This window comes from Dendrobium catenatum, unplaced genomic scaffold (assembly GCF_001605985.2).
Source record: "Dendrobium catenatum unplaced genomic scaffold, ASM160598v2 fragScaff_scaffold_198, whole genome shotgun sequence".
Lineage (NCBI taxonomy): Eukaryota > Viridiplantae > Streptophyta > Magnoliopsida > Asparagales > Orchidaceae > Dendrobium > Dendrobium catenatum.
In genome coordinates, this window is record NW_021318660.1 from 279089 (window position 1) to 303888 (window position 24800).

The 24800-nt window shown below is 37.7% G+C and overlaps 1 protein-coding gene across 1 annotated transcript; it reads left to right on the top strand.

Moving 5' to 3' along the window:
- The first annotated feature begins 3220 nt into the window (after positions 1 to 3220).
- Positions 3221 to 6972, top strand: LOC110094393 (protein trichome birefringence). The gene is made up of 5 exons (XM_020819622.2): positions 3221 to 4473; positions 4557 to 4749; positions 4835 to 5028; positions 5972 to 6130; positions 6342 to 6972. The coding sequence occupies exons 1-5, from the start codon at positions 3350 to 3352 to the stop codon at positions 6682 to 6684; spliced, it is 2013 nt and encodes a 670-aa protein (XP_020675281.1). The 5' UTR covers positions 3221 to 3349; the 3' UTR covers positions 6685 to 6972.
- The last annotated feature ends 17828 nt before the right edge of the window (positions 6973 to 24800 follow it).

Below are 24800 nucleotides of genomic sequence, written 5' to 3' on the forward strand. Positions count from 1 at the left end.
TATATATATGATCGCCTAATGAAATATTCACGGCGATAGATAAATATAAAATTTAACATATTTTATATAAGGATCCAATATACAATCAGATAAAAAAGAAGGTCTAGCGTTCATAAGAGATATCAAATTTTTTTCATTGAACCCTAAAAAGAGAAAAAATCATCGGACCTAACCCAGCTTGAATAAATTCACTAATATTTCCAGTCGATTACAAATGGGCCCTTCATTGGGGGAATGTCATGACTTAATGTAGCAAATATACATCATATATAGTGCATGGGAATTGGAAGAACAAGTATTGACATGTTCGTTTAATCGACCATAGTCAGCGAGAGACGGAGTTCGGAAAGGGCATAGTCGAGTGAAGGTAGTTGGAATGATCGTAGTTGATGGACGACGAAGGTTAGAAGTACAGTAGTTGGTGGGCGACGGAGGTCGGAAAAACCATTGTCTGACGATGGAGGTCGGAAGGATCGTAGTCAACGGGTAATAGTGATAAAAAAGATCGTTGTCTGGCATCGGAGGTCGAAAGGACCATAGTTAGAGGGTGACAGTGGTTAGAAAGGCCGTTGTCTGGCAACAAAGGTTGGAAGGACCATAGTCGGCTGGCAACAATGATCAGAAAGACTGTTGTCTAGTGATGGAGGTCGGATGGATCGTAATCAGCGGGCGATAGTGGTCAGAAAGATCGTTGTCTGACGACAGAGGTCAGAAAGATCATAGTCAGCAGACAATGAAGGTCAGAAGGACCGTAGTAGGCAGACGACAGTGGTTAGAAAGATCGTCGTCTGATGATAAAGGTCGGAAAGACTGTAGTTAGCAGGTGATAGTGATTATAAAGATCGTTGTATGGCGACGAAGGTCGGAAAGACCGTAGTCGACGTGATATGAAGGTATGAAGGATCGTAGTAGGCAGACGAACGAGGTCAAAAGGGCCAAAGTTGGCAGACGACAATGGTCAGAAAGACCATTGTCTGGTGATGGAGGTCGGAAGGACCATAGTCAGCGGGTGATAGAGTTCAGAAGGACCGTAGTCGACGGGCAATAATGGTTAGAAAAAGCCGTTATCTGGTGACTGAGGTTGGAAGGACTATAGTTAGCGAGCGACATTGGTTAAAAAGATTGTTATCTAGCGATTGAGGCAGAAAGGATAGTTGTCGACGGGCGATGGAGGTCGAAAGGACTATATTTGGCAAGAGACGAATGTTAGAAGGATCGTAGTCGGTGAGCGACGGAGGTTAGAAGGACCATAGTCAGCAGGAGACTGTGGTTAGAAAAATCATAGTCAGTAGGAGATAGTGGTTAGAAAGATCGTTGTCCAGAGACGAGGGTTGGAAGGACTATAGTCGGCAGTTAGGTGGAAGTCCGACGTTAGTCAGTGGTTGGGCAAAAGTCAGACCTTGGTGGCTGGGACGAAGTCCGACATCAGTTTATGGTCGATGTGTAAGTTCGATGTTTGTAAGTGGTCGGGCAGAGATCCAACATCAGTTGGAGGTCAGGTGAAAGTCCAAAATTAATTTGAAGCCGGGTGGAAGTCCAACGATGTTTGGTAGCCGGTCAAAAGTCTTTTTTCAATGAGTTCAGTCTAATGAGACTTATAATCGAAATGTGCATCTCAAATGAGAATAGGTGAATCTAATGAGTTTAAAATCATTATTATCAAATATTATGAGGATAATTTTGATCAATTTAATGGAGTGTTTAAGATTTTAATAAAAATAATCAAAATTCCTCAATTAAAAATTATATAAATAGATTTCATTCCACACTTGAAGGAGAATCATGAGTAAAGAGAGTTTTTATATTTCAAGAATCTTAAGTTGTATGTTCGCTCTCTATCATTCAACATGTACCGACATTTATTATTGAATAACTACATATGTTTAGCTATTATCATCTTTGGTGAACCGATGTCAACATACAATCAATTATTCGTTATTGCTCGCCTTCAATTGATTCCTAAGACCATCATCACATTATTGTGATTGTCATTAATGCTAGCCACATATTGTGTTTCACTAGTATTCTTTTTGTCATTCACATAGGAGACTAAGCCAACAACTCAAATCTTGCATTGATGCCTCTTCCATTTAAGGAGGACATTTATCTCTAATTTGCATTTTTAATAGTAGATTATCCTTGTGATTTTTTTCTTATTGATTTTTCATTTAAAAAGTTATTGTGCCTTTTTAAACATTTTCGATCTCCTTTTGTCTCTGTATATGCAAAATTGTTATGCAATTATAGGATTAATAATTTACACTTTAGCCATCATAAAATTTCTGATATGTAATAATAATAAATTAATAATATAAAAAATAATTCACCAGTTACAGTGGCACCATGATGTAATTGAAAATTATTGTATAACTTTTTATATCATAAAATTGGCCCACAATCTTTTATATTAAAAAAATATATTTTTAAAATAAGTTAAATATTAATTTATTTAAAAGTAATAGTTATGTTGATCTGAATTTTTTTTGAAAAAATTGTTTTAATAAATCATTAGAAATGTCCAATTCTAAATAGTTATAATATAACTAATATTAATTTCAATAAAATTAGATTAATTACGCTAGATAAATAATGTTTATTTTCCTAAAAAGTATATGTTTACTTCCATTTTATTCAAGAAATTCAGATCTTATAATGTTTTATTTGTCAAACGTTATATATTTTAATTTTAATCAAAATTAAAAAAAAGTTATTTTATGTACCGTTGCTATTATACGAAAAAAATTAAATTTAGTAAGACAGTACTATTCTTATTTAAAACATTTACCCATTCAATCATAAAATAAATAAGGAGAAAAAATAAATCAAATAAAATTGAAGCAATGAAGAATAAGTACCGCTGAACGCATTTTCTTCACTATAATGGTTTCAGTTAAAATCCATAGAAACTTGAACGGCGATCTTTGAATTAAGTTTAAATTAAAAAATAATAATACTTTGCTATAATAATTGAGAAATCGTTTTTACTTTAAATGATAGAAATTCAAAATATTATTATTATCATGGTTTTGAAAATCGGACCGGACCGGCCGGTTCGACCGGTTCAACCGTGAACCGGTCTTACGGCCGGTTCGGTCTTCCCTAAGATTCTCATAGAAGAAAGGCTTGTTTCAAACGCAGAACAGCATTAGCTCACTGATCCCTTCGCAAAATCGCAGCATTTCGGTCCCTTCCCACTTTCCCCACTCACACACACACACACACACTCTCTCTCTCTCTCTCTCTCTCTTTGCCGTTCCATTTCTAAAACCAACGCACAACTCCTCACAACTCCTCACTGAAAGCGCAACATCCTCTCTCTCTCTCTCTCTCTCCGTCTCTCCGTTTCGCGATGGTTGGAGACGGAGTCAAGAGTCCGCAGGAAGGGGCCACGGCCTCTGATTACCGAAGCCTCTTCACAGTGGTGAAGGCTCGGCGAGCGAAGCTCTTCGCCTACGGCTTCGCGTTGGTCTTTGTGGGCTGCACTGCCTTCCTTGCCTTCAATCCGTCCGGCAATGGCTCCCCTTGGTTCAACTCTCTTTTCACCTCCTCCTCATTTTCATCCTCTATTGCCCCCTACCGTTCTCATTTCAACAATCTCATCTCCCACATTTTCCCAAATTCCACCGCTTCTTCCATACCGGACAAGCCTTTTGATAGTGGAGAAGTTGGATCGCTGAAAGGTGGCGTTTTTCCGAGTATGGCACCGCCAAGTGCTGCTTCTGTACATGGGATGAAAGTTAACGGTGTTGTGAGCCAAAATCTGACGGAAGGGTTGCCCGGTTCAAAGAAAGATGGCAGCTTTAAGAAGAAATCGACTGACGTAGTTGGATCACTAAATCGAACAGCAGAAGGTTCTACTTTAAAGAAAGATGGCGTCTTGGCAGGGAAGAACCAAACTGCGATTCAATTTCCAGGGCAGAACTTAACTGTAAGTGAACTGGCGCCGGAAAAAGGAGGAGTTCCTGAGACAAATAGCACGGGAGAGCTAGCAGTTCCCAAAGATAACGAGGTTTCTTCTAATATCCCCGAGGAATCAAAGTCTGGTTCTAAAGGAAATATTGCTCAACCTAAAAAGGCAACTTCAACACTTACCGGAACTCAATCTACGAACCAGAAGACGTCATCTTCCCCAGCTCAACCGAAGAATCAAACAGAAGCATTGACTGGAAATCCTGCGAGTTCGAAGAAGAAGGACGCTCCTGCTAGTTCTAACATCTCAGCTTCGTTGAGGAAAGGTAACGCCTCCACTGCACAAACTCCTAAGGATTCTGGTTTGAAGACAGAGGATTGGATCAAAGGCATGATTGGTTGTGATATATTTCATGGGAAATGGGTTAAGGATGATTCATATCCTCTCTATTCTGAAGGATCTTGTCCTCATATTGACGAGCCATTCGATTGCTTTCATAATGGTCGGCCAGATCGAGCTTATCAAAAGCTCAGATGGAAGCCTGATGGATGCGCTGTCCCAAGGTAAGATAAACTCAAAACACTTCTTTTAATTTTTCTTTTAGTTCTTTCTTCATTATAAATTTTTTCTTTTGCTTGTTACTTAGATTTAATGCGCTAGATTTGCTGGAGAGATTGAGAGGGAAGCGCCTGGTTTTTGTCGGTGATTCACTCAATAGGAACATGTGGGAATCCCTTGTGTGCGTCCTGAAGAACTCTGTAAAAAACAAGAAGAAGGTCTTTGAGGCTTCTGGCCGTCACGAATTTAGGACAGAGGGTTCCTACTCTTTCTTATTCAAGGTAATTGATTTGTTACCATATTTCTGATATATTTACCTTTCTTGTTTCTCATAGTTTACTGTCTTTTTCAAATTGTTTATGGTAGGATTATAATTGTACCGTTGAGTTCTTCCGGTCACCTTTCCTAGTTCAGGAATGGGAGATGCCTGATTCCAACGGTAAGAAGAAGGAAACTCTCAGGCTTGACATAATTGAGAGGTCTTCATCCAGATATAAGGATGCTAATATCATAGTCTTCAATACTGGGCATTGGTGGACTCATGAGAAGACCTCCAAAGGGTAATAGTTCTTGATTTTTGTAATAGTGAAGCTTTTCTAAATAGAAAAGAAAAAAAAATTCTGAAGATATCCTTTGATAAACTTAGCATAGGATACAACAAGGGGTGTAAACTAAGCTAAAAGCTTGTGCGAGCTCAGTGTTTTTAGCTCACTTGTTAAGCAAACAAGTCAATTTGCTTATTTTTATTTTTGGCTTGTTAACTTATAGGGGCTGTTTGGTAGCAGGATTTAGGCCGGAATTTGAGGCAGATTTGAGCGAAATCCATACAAACGACCAAAAAATGCAAAACCAAATCCCATGGCAAATGAAAGCCGTCGCAGACGGAAAATTATGCCTTTTCGTGCTAAATCCCGGATTTGCGAAATCCTGTTTTTTGTGTCGGATTTACGAAATCAATTGGCTCGAGAGGAAGAGTACCCTTGTTAAATCCACTCTATAGCCAAACAGTCATACTTGATTTAATAGGATTTTTCATGAAAGTTACCAAATAGTTTTCAGGATTTAGGCCTCTTAGGATTTATGAAATCCGGATTTAGAGGATTTATGAAATCCTACTTAAATCAAATCATGGTTGCTACCAAACAACCCCATAGAGTTAAACATGAGCTATTCATGAACATAAAGTTCACTACTTGAAAGTAATACGGTTAATAAAATAAGGTTTTGATCATGTTTTGTTCGTTAAATGTATGAGCTTATAATAGCTTGTCAAATTCAAGCTGATATCGTGCCAACATATTGAGCACAAACAATGAGCTTTCTATATGCAAAACACTTGCTCTTGATTTTGCATGATAGCAACTACCCGTAACTTTTAAATTTCTTGAACTTCTAGAAGATCTTGTATCTGAGCTAAATTTAGCTCATGATATCTTCATCCATAATTTTCTTGTTCCCTTATTTTTTGAGCTAAGATCAATTTCATTGATATTAAAAATATAGGAGAGACTACTACCAAGAAGGGAATCGTGTTTACAGTGAATTAAATGTAGTAGAAGCATTCCATAAAGCACTCCACACTTGGGCCAAATGGGTGGATGCCAATGTTAATCCTAAGAAGACCCTCGTCTTCTTCAGGGGTTACTCAGCTTCCCATTTCAGGTATAAACTAAGACTTCCTTTTGAACGACTTTCTTACCGCTTCTTAAAACAACTTTTTAGTACAAAATTTAAAATTTTTGTACTCGAAAACTGCTTTAAAAAGCAGTAAAAAAGCCGTCCCAAACAAAGCCTAACTTTAAGGTTTTGTCCATCATACAAAAATGCGATCAAGAGATTGACCAATTCTTCTTACTTTCTTTTTGTTTTAAAGAGGGGGGCAGTGGAACTCTGGTGGAGCTTGTGATAGAGAAACTGAGCCCATCTTCAATGAGAAGTTTCTGTCACCTTATCCTCCAAAAATGAGAGTATTGGAGACAGTACTAAATGACATGAAAACTCCAGTTTCCTATCTAAACATCACAAGGATGACTGATTTCAGAAAGGATGCCCATCCTTCGATCTATCGAAAGCCGAGCTTAACCGAGGAAGAAAGGAGAGCACCTGAAAAGTTTCAGGACTGTAGCCATTGGTGCTTGCCTGGAGTCCCTGACTCCTGGAATGAGCTTCTTTATGCACAGATACTCATCAAACAGCACCAGACACCAAATTGGTAAACAATGAAGAGGAATCTCAGGTGCCTATGTATGAATACTGTTGCTCTGTATATTTATTCTTGACAAAAATAAACATCAATCGTACAATTTACATTGTTAATAGAGATGAAAAGAGGATTTCGCTGAAGCTTGGAGTGGAATCTGTTTGATGTTAGGGAAGAAAGAAAGTTTAGTTTGAATGCATATCTACATTGTAGTTAATGATGATGAGGTGATCTTATGATACCTCAAATTACAATAATCCTGTATCATATCTTTGATTTTAAAGAAGGCCAAGAAGATTTCTCATTTTCTGTTTTTCTTTTCTTCTGTAGATTACTGTGATCGCTTATTGTTCACTGGTTCTTATTATTCTAGTTAAATTAAATAAGAGAAACTAAGCAAAATGGTTGAATTCTTTGTCAGAAATTTGAGTTAGACAGAGTACACCTCTTTACTTCTGAGGCTCGTGTTTTCTATTTGAGAATTCAAAAATCTATGTATCTTTTCTTGACCTGTTAATTGGGATTAATTATTCCGTGTGGAAGCCGAATGCCGTTCGGACTCTAGAATGCGTCACGTCATCCCTTGCTCGGTACCGCGGCTCAGTACTGTTCGGTATCATGGCTCGGTACCGTTGATGTGGCACATTCTAATTTGATTTCCTGATGACATTCTGCATTTGGTCACCACATAGAATAATTTCTCATTAATTGGGGGTTACGGCTTTCAAGCATGTGATCTTGAATTTAGAACTGGCATGTATAATTTGTTCATAATCTCCTTTAAAAAACCCCCTCAAATTTGACTATTTTATATCTGTAGCCTTCATACCAAATTATTAAATTAGATGGGAAATCTTATCTTGGTAAGCGTGAACAATAAAGAAAACAATTAAAAAAGAATAATCAACTAAAAATATTATCTGCAGTAACCTAAATAATAGAAGAAGCAACATGTATTGTTCTAACCCAAACTTTGTCTTGGTAGCAATTTATTTTTTTAAATTAGAAGGCATGTGATTAGGTAAAAACAGTCGAACTCGCACACTGAACAAACCAAATAGAGAAAACATTCAATGAAAAATAAGCCACTAATGGTCGATCTGGTAATATTCTACACTAAGATTTTCTTTTGTTTAATTTTTTTTACTATTTTTAAAGTAAATTCTTAATACTAGAAAGCTGCGTAGACTTCATTTAGGATAAATTTTTTATTGCTTTATAAATCTATTTTTTAATATAAAAATCTCTTGAATGCAGTGAAAAAATACTTGTCTAAAGCTATCCAAGGCTTCGTCTAGAAATTTTTGTACTACAAAATTTAGAAAACAGTAAGAACGTTTTTCCATACGAAACCTAACTAGATTAGAGATTAATTATATGAATTGCAAATCACTTAGGCATGAAAAACTCTTTCTTAGTACGTTCCTATCTTCCCCAAAATAAGCTAAAATGTTCTCACCATCATTGCAAAAGAAATAATTACTTTCTTTTGTAGCTAGACGTAACTTAGTAAGGTGTCCATTAACACATACTTAGGCATGCCAATATTAGTGGATTTGAGACTATAAATTTATCCTAGTGCATAGGTTGTTATCTTAGGCTTCATCTGGGACGATTTGAGACTATAATTCTGCCTTATAAGTGCATGGAAGGGGAGAGAAAGAGAAGAGGAAGATATACAAAATTATTTTGGTGATATTGGAATACATGACAAATCTCTTCTTTTTAATCCCTATAATTACGCCGTTGCTTCCATTTCTCTGCGTTGACTGATGAGATTAATGATGAATATTCACATAAAAGTGATTACTTTGATACAATTAATACTAATTATGTCCACCTTGGCGTGCTACACGATGAGCTTAAAGTGTTAATTAACTTGCCTTGTCAAAAATTTCCGCCAGTTTAACTTTCTTGAGACGGTACACAGGGAGAGCAAAGACGGAATGTAGAAGAAAGGCTAAAATGATTTTTTTTCAATATTGATATTGGAGTACAGGTACATTTAAATAGACAAAAGCTAAATACAATAACCAGTAATGACATGCCACGTGTAAAGCTAAACCGGTATACAAGTTCTTATTGCTAACATGCCCCCTCAAATTGATGAATCCGGAGGATTGATCAATTTGTTGGAGAGTAATTTAAATCTGGACTGATGTAGGGGTTTGGTGAAGAGATCGGCGATTTGATCTTTCGTGGATATGTGGTGAACTTGTATGGAGTTCTCTTTGATGCAGTTGCGAATGTAGTGGCAATCGACGTCGATGTGCTTGGTACGGGCATGAAATACGGGGTTGTTGGCCAAGGCAATAGCTGAAGTGTTGTCGCAATATAGAGGTGTAGGAGAGTGTTGCGGACAATCTAACTCGTGTAGAAGACGACGGATCCAGGTGACTTCGGCGGCTGCAGCGGCCAGTGCCCTGTATTCTGCTTCGGTGGAGGATCGGGCAACTGCATTTTGCTTCTTGACACTCCATGATATGAGAGAGTGGCCAAGAAAATTACAGTATCCGGTGATTGACTTCCTGTCACTGGTATCACCGGCCCAGTCGGCATCGGCGTAGGATCGGAGCGTGAGATCGCCACCTGATAGTGGCAGGCCGACATGAAGAGTGCCGTGTATGTAACGTAACAGTCTTTTGAGTGATTCGAAATGCAAGTTGGTCGGATTTTGCATGTGCTGACAGACTTTGTTGACGGCGAATGATATGTCCGGTCTCGTTAGTGTTAAGTATTGCAGCGATCCAGCCAATTGACGGTATAGGGATGGGTTAGCAAATGCAAGAGAAGCTTGGTTAGTGGAGTTGTTTTTAATTTGAGAGGGAGTTGATACAGGCTTGCAGTTTAACATACCTGCACGGTGAAGGATTGTTTGTGCGAAGTGGCCTTGACTGAGGTGGAGACCGGATGGTGTGTGTGTAACTTGGATGCCAAGGAACTGAGACAGTTGGCCAAGATCCTTCATGGTAAAGCGGCTGTTGAGTGTTTGCAGCAGTTGTTTGATTGCTTGTTGACAATTTCCGGTGAGTAGGATGTCGTCCACGTAAACGAGGAAGTACATACGTGTGCCATTTTTATTGTAGATTAAGAGAGAGCTGTCAGAGGTGCTAAATTGAAAACCAAGAGTATGTAGATATCCAGAAAGGGTGGAGAACCACTCACGAGGTGATTGTTTGAGTCTGTAGAGGGCTTTCTTGAGCTGGCAGACGTAATTTGGTTGGAGGTTGTCGACGAAGCCCGGAGGTTGAGTCATATAAACGGTGTGGTGCAGCTGTCCGTGAAGGAAGGCGTTCGATACGTCGAGTTGATGAATCGGCCAGGCGTGTTGAAGAGCGAGGATCAAAAGAATACGGATGGTCGGGATCTTTGCGACGGGGCTAAAGGTCTCTTGGTAGTCGATTCCATATTCTTGATCGAAGCCTTTGGCAACGAGGCGAGCTTTGTATCGTGCTATGGAGCCGTCGGCACGGTATTTGGTTCGGAAGGTCCATTTGCATCCAAGAACGTTCTGTTGAGGATCGGGTGGGACAAGATCCCATGTACCTTGGGATTGCAATGCCTGGAATTCTTGTGACATGGCGGTACGCCAGTGTTCATGACGAGCAGCTTCCGTGTATGACGTGGGATCTGGTTTGGTATGGGTGTGAAGTAAATTGAATATGTGTTTAGATTTGATTATACCTGACTTGGAGCGGGTCACCATGGGATGACCGGTAGAAGCCGTAGTAGTGGTAGCTAATTGAGTGGGTTGATTGACGGAGTCAGTGTTTGGTGTCGGTGCGATTGGAGTAATCCTGGAAGGAACGTCTGGCGGAGGAGTCTGTTTTGTTGAGGGAATTGGGACATTGACGTTGGAGGAAGAAATTGGTACCATGAGGAGCGGTGGAATGTTGGGTAGCTGAGTCTGGGACGAGTCCTGCATGGTTAGTTGAGAATACGGAAAAATGTTTTCATTGAAAATAACATGTCGAGATATATAAGTTCTGCCCGTTTGAGGATCAAGACATTTGTATCCTTTTTGTGCCGAGGCGTATCCGGTAAGGATGCAGGGGGTGGAAAGCGGAGAGAGTTTGGTGGTGTGATATGGTCTGAGCCAAGGATAGCACAGACAACCAAATATCTTGAGATGGTTGTACTTGGCGGGTTGGTGGTATAAGATGTGATAAGGGCTGTGGTTGTGGAGCGATTTGGTAGGTAGACGGTTGATTAGGTAGGCTGCAGTGGTAAGAGCTTCCGTCCATAGGGACTGAGGCAATTTGGCTTCAATGAGGAGGCTCCTAGTGGTTTCAAGAAGATGACGGTGTTTGCGTTCCGCGGTGCCGTTCTGGGAAGGGGTATAAGGGCACGTGTATTGGTGAAGGATGCCAAGCCGTTTGAAGAGGTAATTAAATTGAGAATTGATAAATTCTCCGCCTCCGTCCGAGCGAACAATTTTGATGTTGGTGTCAAATTGTCTGTTGATCATGTTATTAAATTCGTAGAATTTTGAGAACGTTTCAGATTTATTAAGCATTGGATATATCCAACAAACCTTAGAAAAGTCGTCAATAAAAACCACGTAAAATTTAAAACCATGAACAGAAGTGGTGGGGGCGGGACCCCAAACATCAGTATGAATTAAAGAAAATGGTCTCGTAGTATTGCTAGTAGAGATAGGAGAAGCTAATCGGTGGCTTTTAGCCACTCTACAAGTATTGCAATGCAGAGAATGAAATTTAGTAAAAAGAGAGGGAATATGCTGTTTGAGATGTTGAATAGTGGGAGCCGCCGGGTGGCCAAGCCGCTTATGCCAGAGATGAGGAATTTCTTGAGCCGAGAACAGCGCAAGTGTGGTAGGCGAAGTGGTGGGTCGGAGAGGATATAAGCCGTCAAGACATGGACCTTTGAACAGAAGACGTCCCGTCTTCAAATCCTGGATTGAGAAGTCATTAGCAGAGAATTTGACGGTGCAATCGTTATCTTGAGTTAGCCGATGAATAGATATAAGGTTAAAAGAAAGGTTCGGAACGTGGAGCAGGTGATTAAGATGCAGATTACCTGAGGGGGTGGGTAGAATACCTTTGCCGGAGTGCTGAATAGGGAGTTGTTGTCCGTTACCTATTGTGATTTGTTGGGAGCCGGTATATGGACGGCTGGATTGAATTTGTGAAGGATCTGATGTGAGATGGCTGGTAGCACCACTGTCAAGAAACCAGTTAGTTGAGCTTGCTGATTCCGAAGGGGAGAATAGAGCGGTTGCGGTTTGTTCTTCCGTGTAGTTGGGATCATGACGGTGCCAGCATTTTAGCGCCGAATGTCCTGTTTTGAAGCAGATTTGACACGTCATGGGAGAGGGCGTGTTCTTGTCGGAGCGGTTGCGATTGTTACGATACGTGTTGGAGGACCGACCGCGGTTGTTGTTGGTGTTACGGCCACGACCACGGCCGCGATAGGCAGCTAGAGCGGTGGAAGGTTCAGCAATATTCAAATTCTGTAGGTCCTTGATGGTTTCTTGGGCAATATTTTGTTCTTCGCTGCATAACAAGGTGTAGAGGTCGTCCAAACTGATTGGTTGCAGATTTGTGCGAATGGCGGTTTTGAAGGCTTGGTATTGAGATGGTAGGCCGTTAAGGGTATAAAGAATTACATCTTCGGGGTCGAGTGGGCTGCCGGTGGCGGCAATTGCGTCGACTTTGGATTTGATGGCAAGTAGGTACTGAGACATAGTTTGGTTTTTCATGGAGAGATGGTGCAGTTCGTTACGAAGTTGGATTGTGCGAGAGCGGGTAGTAGATTGCAGGCGACGCGCGATGGTTTGCCAAATGTCAGAACAATGTTCTAAAGAAAGGACGTAGGGAAGGATGCTAGGGGAGATGACCGAGTAGAGGGCTGCGGCCAAATTTTGATCAAGAAGTGTCCAAGTTTGGTGGGAAATTGACGTCGATGAGTTGTGATCGACCGGGGGACAGGGAAGAGTACCGTCCAAGAAGCCTTCGAATCCATTGGCCTTGAAGATCTTGAAGACTTGTGAGCTCCAGATGGGGTAATTTTCGGTGGTAAGTGTGATGGAGATGATGCCCTTGATGTTGCTTAGGAGAAATTTGAGCTGAAGGGGAATTGGATGGGCATCAAGAAGATTACCGGTGATGGTGGCGGAGTTCGTGGTAGAGTCCGACGAGGCCGCTGATGAGGCCATGAAGACGTCGGTAAGGTCGGAGCAAAAGAGGGGGATGGAGGAGGGAGAAGAAGGGAATGGCTCAGGCTCTAGCCTGCTCTGATACCATGTTAACTTTCTTGAGACTGTACACAGGGAGATCAAAGACGGAATGTAGAAGAAAGGCTAAAATGATTTTTTTTCAATATTGATATTGGAGTACAGGTACATTTAAATAGACAAAAGCTAAATACAATAACCAGTAATGACATGCCACGTGTAAAGCTAAACCGGTATACAAGTTCTTATTGCTAACACGCTCTGCACTCAACTGGTTGGATGCCCAGCCATACCGCTCCGTATTTCATGTTCATCTTTTGAGATGATATGTTATTCTTTGAATTATGTTTGATTATAGAAATATCAATTTTCAAAACCCTATTCTGATATTGAATCCATTATAGAATATTGTGTCGGCCTCTTGAGACCGTACTTTATTCTCAATGCAGTATTCGATTACAAAATAGGAGAAATCAAAATCTGTGTGGTGACACAATTTTTCCCCCCAAGGACAAAACCGTTACACTCTTAGGTCAGAGCAGATAATATCTCGATAGTTAAGAATTCAGACTGTTACGTTAGGATTGCAGAAAAAACATATGATCAACACATGCCATTTAATGGAGAGTTTTGAAAATGCGTTTAAATTTAGCAAAATGCCATTTCCAATAAAATAATAACATAACTGCATCATATTCCTTACATGAAGTAACCAAAAACAAAAACAAAAGTTTGTCGAGGGCATGGAAATTTTTGAAAGCCTTACAGCCTGATGTTCAACATTGATAATCATGCTAGCCTTTACGATCATCTTGCTAAAGTATTCAAGCACCGCCCCATGGCCATCATAATCCATTCATTGTCATCGATCATCATAGCTCGACTATCATCATCCGGTCACTCAAATTCAAAACTTATTTCAACATAAAATTTAATTATTTTATAAACCTATATTAAAAGCTTTTTTTTAATCAAAAATTTAATTTCAAATATTATTTAGCTCTTAACAAAAACCCAAATATTAATTTGTATGGAAGTTAATTATGACTCCTTAAACAAGGCATTGCTTGTGTCATTATCAATAATGGAGAATGACTTCATCAAAATCTCATATTAATTAAGATGGGATTGGCATCTTATTATCTTGTTTGCAAGGAGTCACCCATTAGCGACCAATTAGTTTAGGCATAACCTCATGGTCGGCGAATATTTATATGATTAGGTACTGAATAGAAAATTAATATATTCGTTGATGTTACTTATATTTTTTATACGTGGAACTCTTTTAATTCTTTGCTTGATTATATATTAATGTGTTTGTAAATTTTGTTTTTTTTTTGCAGTTTTTAATTTAAATATTTAAATATTTTGGAGAGTGAGAATTGCTGAAAGAATCTTAAGATTAACAATTGACTACTAATTAACCATTAAGTTATCTTCTAAATAATGGCGAGGAAGAGAATGATAAAGAAATTGATGGGGAAATGGAGGAAGATGAAGAAGTTCACGGAGATGAGGAAAATGAATAAGATGACATTGATGACATCCCGCTAGTACAGAGGACATGCAGTGGCAAAACTGGCAATAAGAAAAAGTTTGACTTGTAGGCTTCATGACTCGTTCTCATTGACAAGTGAGATATTTGGTCTTGTTCTACTATAGTATGTGTATGAGAATAAGATTGTTCCACTAGCTAGTGCACTACAGAAAAAAATGTTGATTACCGGCGGTTCTGACCGGCGGTTAATGGACCGCCGGTTTAAACGGCGGTTTTGCCGGCAGTTTCACCGCCGGCTATTACCGGCGGACTAACCGGTGGTTTTGTTACATTAAGCCGCCGGTACTAGCGACGGTCATGTAACCGCCGGCAAAACCGCCGGACGTCAATATACCCGGCGGTTTAACGGCGGATTAGACCGCCGTCGATAAGTAATTATATTACCGGCGGTCCTGACAGCCGGGAAGCCGTCGGTAAGCTAACCAGCGGTACATCGGTCGGAATACCGCCGGTACAAAGCCGTGGAATAACCGGCGGTATAAGCCGTCGGAACGCCGTCGGCTAATTAAGCTGTCGGTAAAAACCGTCGGCAAATCGTTTCCTACGCCATTTTTTCCGGCGGTTTAATAACCGCCGTAAAGCCGCCGGTATCTACAAAAACCGCCGGTATAACCATCCAAACCGCCGACAAAAACCGTCAGTTTTGGGCGTTTTTCCTGTAGTGATGTGTGTGCTTTCTTAATCAAAGATCCCTAATATATCATGTAGGAGATTCCCATATTAATCAACTTCTTAAGAGAAGGCATGAACCACAATGATGAGATCATGATACTGATATATCAGTCAATCCTCAACTTCTCTGAAAATGAAGTATTGATTCTCATGATAGGAAAACTCAAGTGTTAGACATGTGGATCTTTCTCTCTATCCAAAGTTAATGAGTAGCACTATCAAACATATTATTGATAAATGAGATTAATATGCGATATATTGAGTATGATAGTTTTATTAATCTTTGATAAAATTTGAGTTTAAGTATTTTCATCAAAATTTATCTATGATAAATTTCAAAATTGTCAAATTTATTTTAAAATTAGTATAATATATAAATGATCAATTAAATTCTCTATTGTACTTATCTTAAAAAAATATTAAATAATTTTAAATTTTATCCTGATAAAATTTTAATATTGATACTCTCACCTAATTTTTTTTTTTTCTAATCGTCTTTGTCATGCTAAGTCAAAAGAGGCATTACGTGGAACAATTATTACGTCCTCCGACCGGATGTAGAGGAACATCCAGTTGTAGGCAAAAACGCGCCTATACCGAGGTGTACCGAGTTTTTTGGCGCGTTTTTGCCTACAACCGGATGTTTCTTGCATTCGGTCAACCGGACCAAATAAAATTCCCATTACGTGGTACAGCATAAAAATTTATATATTTTTGTTTATGCGGAAATTCGGATAAATTATTCTATGAGGACACTAGATATTATCTGGAGACTAGCAAGAACGTGCCACGGCACTTTTTTGTTCGGTACCGATGCAGAGTACCTGATGACATCGCGGGTTTTGATTGGTCTCCGGACCGTCCAAGTGTCGAATAATTTCTTGGAAACTCGTGACCAAAATCTATTGCAGTCAATTGGTAATTAATAAGCTACTACTATGGAAGAGTTGAAAGGTCATCCTTTCCATCATTAATGCCTTCTACAACACAACTATCATATTATTAAATTTATAGTCTTCCTTACGTCTAAACTTTAAAGTTTATAATTATTTGTCTAAACTTAACGCCCTTCTTTATTATATGATAATTTACATCATTATGCATATGAAAGCTACGCTAGTAGCTTAAAGCTTAGTTAGGGGTGGTTTTCTTAATGCTTTTTAAAATAGTTTATTAGTACAAAAAATTTTAATATTAAGAAATGGCTTAAGATAGCAGCAGAGGCATAGCCAGCCTTAACTCTTATGGGCCAAACTTATATATATATACACGAGTCAAAATTTAAAATCCCTATGAAGGAGGGGGGAAAATCACCTAATAGCCCTGATACGGCATTACAAAATTAGCTTGATCGGGCACGAATCTTGAGGCAAAAGCTAGTTGGAAACTTCCAAAATTAAATCCGGAAGCACCAGAACTCCGATTTCAGCGAGTCTACAGTCAAACTGAGCGTCTCAGAAATACGAACCCAACGACTCCAAATTCGACCCAATCCGAGTCCAAATGGGTCCGAATCAAGGACCCGAAGCGCTGTTGGAAGGTTCAAACCGCAATTTGAGTTACCAAACGGTCTCCGATTTTAACGAGCTTATACTCGAATCGAGCGGCTCGACGAGACGAATCTAACGAGCCCAAGATCACCGAATTCCTACATCATTAAGGCCTTCAAATGTCCAACAAACGGTGCATGATCAAAGGATTCGATATCGGCCGTCCATTCAAACCACTCCCAATTCGCCCATGATCTCACGCCTATTTACGGGCTATGTCACTCCAAAAAAACTATAAATAGAGCCCTCATTCTACACAAAGGGGCTCAAGGGAAGAGAGAGAAGAAGAAGAGAAGAAGAGAAGAAGAGGAGAAAGGGGAAAAGGAGAATCCTCTCCTCCTCGACCACCGCCGGAGTTCGTCCTTCCTCCTAAACACGCAGGGATTCTGCGTGATATTCGGGAGAACGCAGGAATTCTGCCCAACTTCCACGTGATGCTGAAATTCTTCCCAATTTACAACAGAGTTCCCTCCTGAAGTCGAAACTCCGCCCAAGTGAAGCCGGAGCTCTCCTCTGCCACCAACAGACGTCGGACTGCTCCCCGACGTTGAACCTTCACTCTTCACCAAGTTTCTACCCGACGCCGGACTTCTACCAGTTATCGAACTTTGCTGGACATCTATGCAAAGATGCATTTCTTTCCATTGTTGGACTTCTACCTGACGTTGTCCTTCTGATCTTCGTCGTCTGACTACAATCCTTCCGACCTCCGTCACCAGCCGACTACGGTCCTTCTAACTTACGTCGCCCACCAACTACAGTCTTTCAGACATCTGTCGCCCGCCGACTACAGTCCTTTCGACCTCCGTCACCAGCTGACTACGGTCCTCCTGACTTCCATCGCCCGCCGACTACAGTCCTTCCGACCTCCATCACTAGCTGACTACGGTCCTCCTGACTTCCGTCGCCCGCCGACTACAGTCCTTCCGACCTCCGTCACCAACTGACTACGGTCCTCCTGACTTCCGTCGCCCGCCGACTACAGTCCTTCCGACCTCCGTCACCAACAAAGAGAATACGTCAATAGTAACTTTTTGTATTTACATCATGTAATGTACTCTATAAGATGTACATCAAGCTAAGGTCTTCTCCCAAGGAAGGGCCTCATTTGTAATCGACTGCAAATACTAGTGGATTCGTTCAAACTGGGCTAGGCCCCGTGGTTTTTCCCCCTTTTTTAGGGGTTTTTCACGTAAAAATCTTGGTGTCTCATAAATGCTAGACCCTCTCTCTTATCTGATTGCGTGCCGGATTTTCGTACAACGCTAAGACGATAAACTTTATATTTCTCTACCGCCGCGAATACTCCTGGACGCAACAAGCCCCTATCATAAAGAATGTTTTTTAGGGGGTCAATTGGCTCCTAGACATTGAAGAGTTCCAAAAAAAATATCCCAAATGAAGCTTAGGATAGCTTTTGGCCACTGATTTTTCTTACTTTTTTAAAAAATTGTACTAAAAAGCCACTTTATAAAGCAGTAGGAAATTCGTCCCAATTAAAGTTTTAGGCTTCATTTCAGATAGCTTTCTTAATGCTTTTTAAATTAGTTTTTTAGTATAAAAATTCTTAGTTCGAAAAATTTTTATTCTAAAAAGCTAGTTTAGAAAGCAGGAAAAAAGCTATCCCAAATGAGACTTTAATTGTAATAATATATTTGAAGATTTTGATTAGATTAATAATGTGATGCACTTCTTTATTCGATGATAAAATTCATCATTATGCATGTGAAAGCTAACAACCCCATGATTGTTTTATTTTATGTTCCATAAAAATTGTTGTAGGCACTCCATATTGTTTAAAGCCTTCTTCTTCATATAAAAAGCTGTATAAATGCTACAAATTATATATTTACTCTCTTTTAATGCAATAATTCACTATTTTTATGATCTTTGGTGTTTAGCTCATATCAATTACTGTGGTCTAAAGATATCCAAAACAAGCCTAAGTGTCATAGGATATATTGTGTTAATTATATATGTATTGCTCTTTTCAAATAGCTTCCTTATTAGGCTAATACATGATTGATTGTAATATTTCACTCTTGTGTTTGCCACTTAATTAATTTGTTCATGATAGATCAACTTCTACAAATTGGGTTTAGCTTGGGTGATCACTTGGGCTGATGATCGTATTCTGATGGTTATCTAACTAACTACTATCGTCATTGATGATTTTTTTAATTTTAAAATCAACCTGATCAGAAATTAAAATTTTCACGATTAGATTAACAATAGTAACTACTGAGAATATTCATTGAATAAACTTATGCTTATAAGAAAATAGCAACAATTGATGCTGTTTTTATATAAAAATATTCATTGGTTGAGATCAAGTTTTGAAAATTGGATCAAATATTGAATTTGATGAATGACTGGTTTAATATTCAAAATTTCAATTATGGTTAAGTAGAATGATGTAATAAATATTAAAACTATTTAATTTTCATAATGAAGGAATTATATAAATGTGTGACAAAAAATAAACGGAATAACAACATGAAATATAGATTATATACAAGAAATATTTACAAGGATTTTAAATTTAAATGTCTTCAATATATGAGTGACTTTGTGACTAGCCTATGAAAAACATCTCACTGATGGTCAACAAAGAAGGAAGGATGAGGAGACTCGTCGAAAACCCACATGACTCGCATAAGAAAAGGATGGCTAAGAGCAAGGCTAGGTTTTTAGGGATATGGTTAGGTATTAGGAATTTAGGATGATTAACTTATAAAATTCATTAATTAGAATAATTTATATTCATTAGATTAAAAATTAAATTGATTAATTATTCAGAAATTAAATATGTGGTTCAATAAAATTGAAGCTAGTTAGCTTGTTGACCAGTTGAACTGTTGATTCTCGCCTGTTGATCACTCCTTCTGAGCTCAAAACTAATTTTATCAACTCACCCGGCCGACTGGTTTTAATATCAAGCATGTTTGAACCGGTTGGACTGGCTTATGAGATAAGCCATTTATTAGAAAAGACTCATGACAGTAGAGGTTACAAGAACTCTGAAAAGCTAGAAATTTATTGGGCAGAGTGTGTAGTAATAAGTGTGTGTAATGTGATCAAACAACATTTGTGTGCTGCTTATGGTGAGAAGGTGATAGGGAGGGGAGTGAGTACAAGAGTCCTTCATCACTAGTGGCAATAGTTACACCCAAGCCACTATTCCCTATCTCGTGAAAGCGACCTTATGTTGCAAACATGAAGAAATTGGTGATACGACTCAACTAGTGTCACACCCTGGCAACAAGCGACGTGATGAAGGGATAAAAATTATACTCACAAAATAAAAAAAAGTGCATAAATCATTAATATAACCAATTATATTAAAGAAAATAATGGACCTGAAATTAAATATTCATTTCATTGATATGAATTTATATAGACATACCCCAAAGCATTAGTACTGATTCAACTAAAAGTGCAACTAAAAGAATGTGAATAAAACAAATAATGGGAAAGAAATCGCCTAACCCATAATAAATATATAATAATCTATTATAAAATATTAAATACCAAATAAAATATACTACCGATAAATTTGCTCCTAAGTTGATGCTCCATTAAACACACCGATATCATCGATTGTAAAAATAGAGAACGAGAAAATTTGATAGATCAAACTTAACCAGTAACTTTTATCTATCAAAGCCCAAACAAGAAAAGAATGACATATGCAGTATGAACAACCAAAAGGTAAAAATAGTAACCTAAAGTCGTCATATCAGTAATGACACATGTTATGTTTCCTATGATAGATTCTAGTATGCTAGAGCTATCAGTGTATATGCCAAACTACAATCAATGTTATATCATTTTAATTCTTATAAATACAATCACACTAGATATCATCATACCTTAACATGACTTATGATTATTCATTTATTATTTTAGTTCATGTCCAATTATATATTTAAACGTATAACTATAGTCGGTTTATCAACTATCCATCACTGGGAAGGTGTTTCAAACCTAAGGAAATCCAAGATTTCTTATAAAGTTGTCACTTCGAAGACTCATCAGTCCAGCTTGCCAAAATCCAATAGAGTTTTACCGACATACACACAATCATACAATGCAAGTGCTTTTATAAGTAACCAACATGTATTATTCAAATTAACATAAAAATGACAAATTGTATAGCCAACATGTTTTATAATAGGAATATCATTTATTGCATTAAACAACAATGATATATATGAATTTGATTATCTACTGCTTGAATTATTTTAAACGATAAAAGCTTGTGTAAAAATAAGTAAAAAAAGGATGTTATTTCTACTACATGATACTTTCAATATGAAAAATAAATAGGATTCCTAGCAGGCACAATTCCAATAAAGAAAAGCAAAAAATAGAACTGGCAATATAATATATTCTCCTAACTGATTGAGCAAACGAAAATTGGATTTTAAACCTAAAATATTCTTATTTTCCTTATCTTTCATTTCTCTCTACCAAGCCTTTCTTCCTCGGAAAGCAACTGGTTTTTTTTGTGTTGGCTTTAATAATTTTAGATATTTATTATTTAAAAAAACCCTATGTAAAGCACTGGGCTTGGTGGATCCACCTCTATCCTGAGATAAAAGTACCATAAGCAATATTTCTGTTAGATGGGGAGGTCGGTGGATGGGCCAGCAGAAGGAGAAATTTCAAGATAAATTGAATTCTTTAATTAGTTGGGAAAAGTTCTCATATAATTTTTAAGCCTAATTTGTACCATCTTTTGCATGATAATAGATGTAGGAAACTTTTCCGAGACTAAATCAGGGGAACATGACTTCTGAAGCATCTACTAAAGTGCCTTCTAATACAAAACCCACTTGATAACTAATAGATATAGATTCACCAACACTAGCAGAACTACAAAACTTTCCTTCTTAGACACTCCACTAACATCAAATCTGGGCCGCTTTCCATTAACTCCACTGATGGAGGGCTCCCCTCTAAATCCTATCTCTTATGCGTTGTTGCAAAATTATTTTCTACCAATCTAGCCCACTCTACTAATTCAGAATAGTCTCAAATATGAAAGTGTACTATTGGATGCCTCAAACTGTCCGTCAATCCTCTCAGAAAATGATAACCTTTCTCTTTTGGAGCACTAACTAACTGAGGGTTATACCGAGCAAGAGTTATAAACTTAGCTTCATACTGCATCATTGATTTACTACCTTGAACTAGCCTCAAGAACTGATCCTACACCTACTGCGTGCAGAGGATGCAACAAATCAATCTTAAAAATTTTGCACAAACTCCTCCCAAAAAATCTCAGCATGCATCATATCCTGAAATTTCTCACTATGCTAGCCTACCCCAGTGCTCAGCTTCTTCATAAAAAAGAAACACTTCCGAAGGTACCTTCCTACCTTCACGACACTACCTCCCCTCAAATGATTTCTCCAATCTCAATAACTAATCCTCTATAGCTTGAGGATCTACAACTCCTTGAAATGAGGAGATTTCAATCTCATAAAAAACTACAAATGATGATCTATCTCATTTCTTTTTACACCTAACATCTTGCTTTGAGCTTCTCCCATCAATTATTCTATTATCCTAATAAACTTCATCTTCGTATTTGGTGCTACTGCTTGTATTGTGTTATGGACCATATCAGCTCTAGAGCTCTACCCATCAGCTGCTTTAGAATCTTGAGGGCCTATTTATAGTAATACTTTCAACTTTTCAAAATAAAAAGGAATTCAATATCGAATTCATCCACTTTTAATTAAACATGTAGGATTCAATATTTATAACTCAATATCGCCCACTTTATACTAAAAAATCATTTCCTAAGACTCTGGTTCTAATACAATTCTTCCAACTGTTGCTTTGATACCACTCAATAATGTCCTAAGATCTAAAAGAAATTTTTGAACTTACTTTCTTATACTTCAAAATTTATCATCCTCTATATATCAGAGCTAACTAGACATCAAGAATCTATAAAAAAAATATTAAGACAATGTAAACCACATATTCACTTTACAAAATATCATTTATAAAAGTCTATATTCTAATACTTCCAAAATATATAAATATAATATGGCTGTAAAATGATATATCAATACATGCTAAATCTAACATGTTGCTTCCTATTAAATTGGATCTATTCAACAGAAATTTTACCTTTGCCTGAAATGATATAACAACGAAGTAAGTATATATATTAATAGGTCAACGATGCTTCCCGTAACCAAATTCAATGCATAAGACTGAAAGAGATTATAATAAAATTGTAAGAATATTGTTTAACATAAATTTTTAGATATATGAATGCACTTATGAATGTATAATGCACACATGTTTATTGACACCCTTATAACTCCCAAATCTTCCACCTCCCATCTGTTCAAGACAGGTGCAGAGCAAAGCAAAGCCAAAACATATTAAAATTCCAATGTAGAGCCAAAACAAAGTATTTCAAAACACAACTTTTTCACCTTGGGTCTAAGGAGGGATTTTTCAGAGTATTTTTCTTTTCATTTTAGAAATCAATATCATGAAATGCATGAATGCAAATGTAGCATGTAAATTAACTTTCTAAGCAAATACAACATATGTCAACTTGTATAGAAAAATCGGCCCTTACATTTCACTTGCCAACATAAAATACTCATTACTATATCAATTTCATAGAAGTTATGTATAATGCTAAAATAACATAGGTTATTAACAATACTGTAGTTCATAAATGCAACCATCTTTTATAATAAAAAAATTCATATTAAACAGACCCATCGGTAAAATTTTACATTTTTGTAGTCAAGTTGTCCATAATGGAAAAGTAAAATAATATACTGAAATTTACATGAAAGCATCTTTTTAAAATTTAAGAAAAATACTTTTAAAAATATATATTTCTTTATACATATCAGAATTAAAAACATAAATGGGATATGAGTTACCTATCTCGAGCCTGACAATTCTCTTCACTGATTGGATGGACTAAAATTGGATTTTTGACCTCGAATATTCTTTTTTCTCCTTCTTTTTCCTTCATCTCCTCTTCTTTCTTCCTCGACAAGCAACTGGGTGTTTGGGTTAACGTTGACATTGTTGATTTTAGATATTAATATTTTAAAAAGCATTAATTCGACCTATGTCATGGCGTTACAACCTCCAACACCACAGTACTACTAACAAAACTCCCAAACTCTCTCGGATTCTCACCAACTTTCCTAGGTTCCACTCTAAGCACAACAACAACGCTACGTAGCCATAACACTCCCTCAAAACATCATTTTCTCTCTTTTCTTGAGAGCACAACACTAAAGTGCCAAATCCAACGCCACCGTGCTTGTAGAAGAAAAAAACAAACTTTTGAATTTCACTTTTCAATCCATATATATATTTAAGCATTCTAAGCTTTAAACAACCCAATAATACTTCCAACTACTAAATTAACTAAAATTTACTCTTTTAAATAGATAATTACCTAGATTTCAAATGACAAATTTTACACCCTCACAAAAAAAAAAAATCCTACAGGTGTGAAATCAAATAATATTAAGCATACACTTTGAGTCATAAGGGTAAATATCTTAACAATTTTAGTCATTTCATAAATACCAAATTAATCATAAAATAATTCAATCTAAAGGATATAAAATAACATAAAGTTTAATTAAATCGAACACCAAACTTAAATAAGTCCTCCTCCCAAAGCAAGTTAAAATTCATCATAAAAGTTACATCAAGGCAAAACTAATTAAATCTTACATAAATAATAAAAAGAGAGAACATCTATTTCTATATATTAGAAGCAAAGAGGAAGAAAGGAGAAAAGAGAGAAGAAAAGGGGAAAGTTTGAACTCACTATTGAAAAAGTGCTTGCTATTGGTTGTTGTCGACAGGAGAGGAAGAAGAAAGAAAATAAGCAAGGTTTTGGTGGTTGCTAGAGGGGAAAATCGAGATATAAGCTATGTCTTAAACCCCAATAATCCTTCTTAAATTGAGAAGAGAAGGCGGGAGAGTAGGAAAATCAATGTGCATGAGACTGGCGAATCTCATGATTTTTATGATTGTAGGGAGAGACAGAAGTGATCAGGACACAAAAGGTTGGCTATTGAGTGCAATCAACTGGGTTCGTTGGGTGTGAAAAGCAGAGGGGCTCGTCTTACACAGTTTGTCTTGTG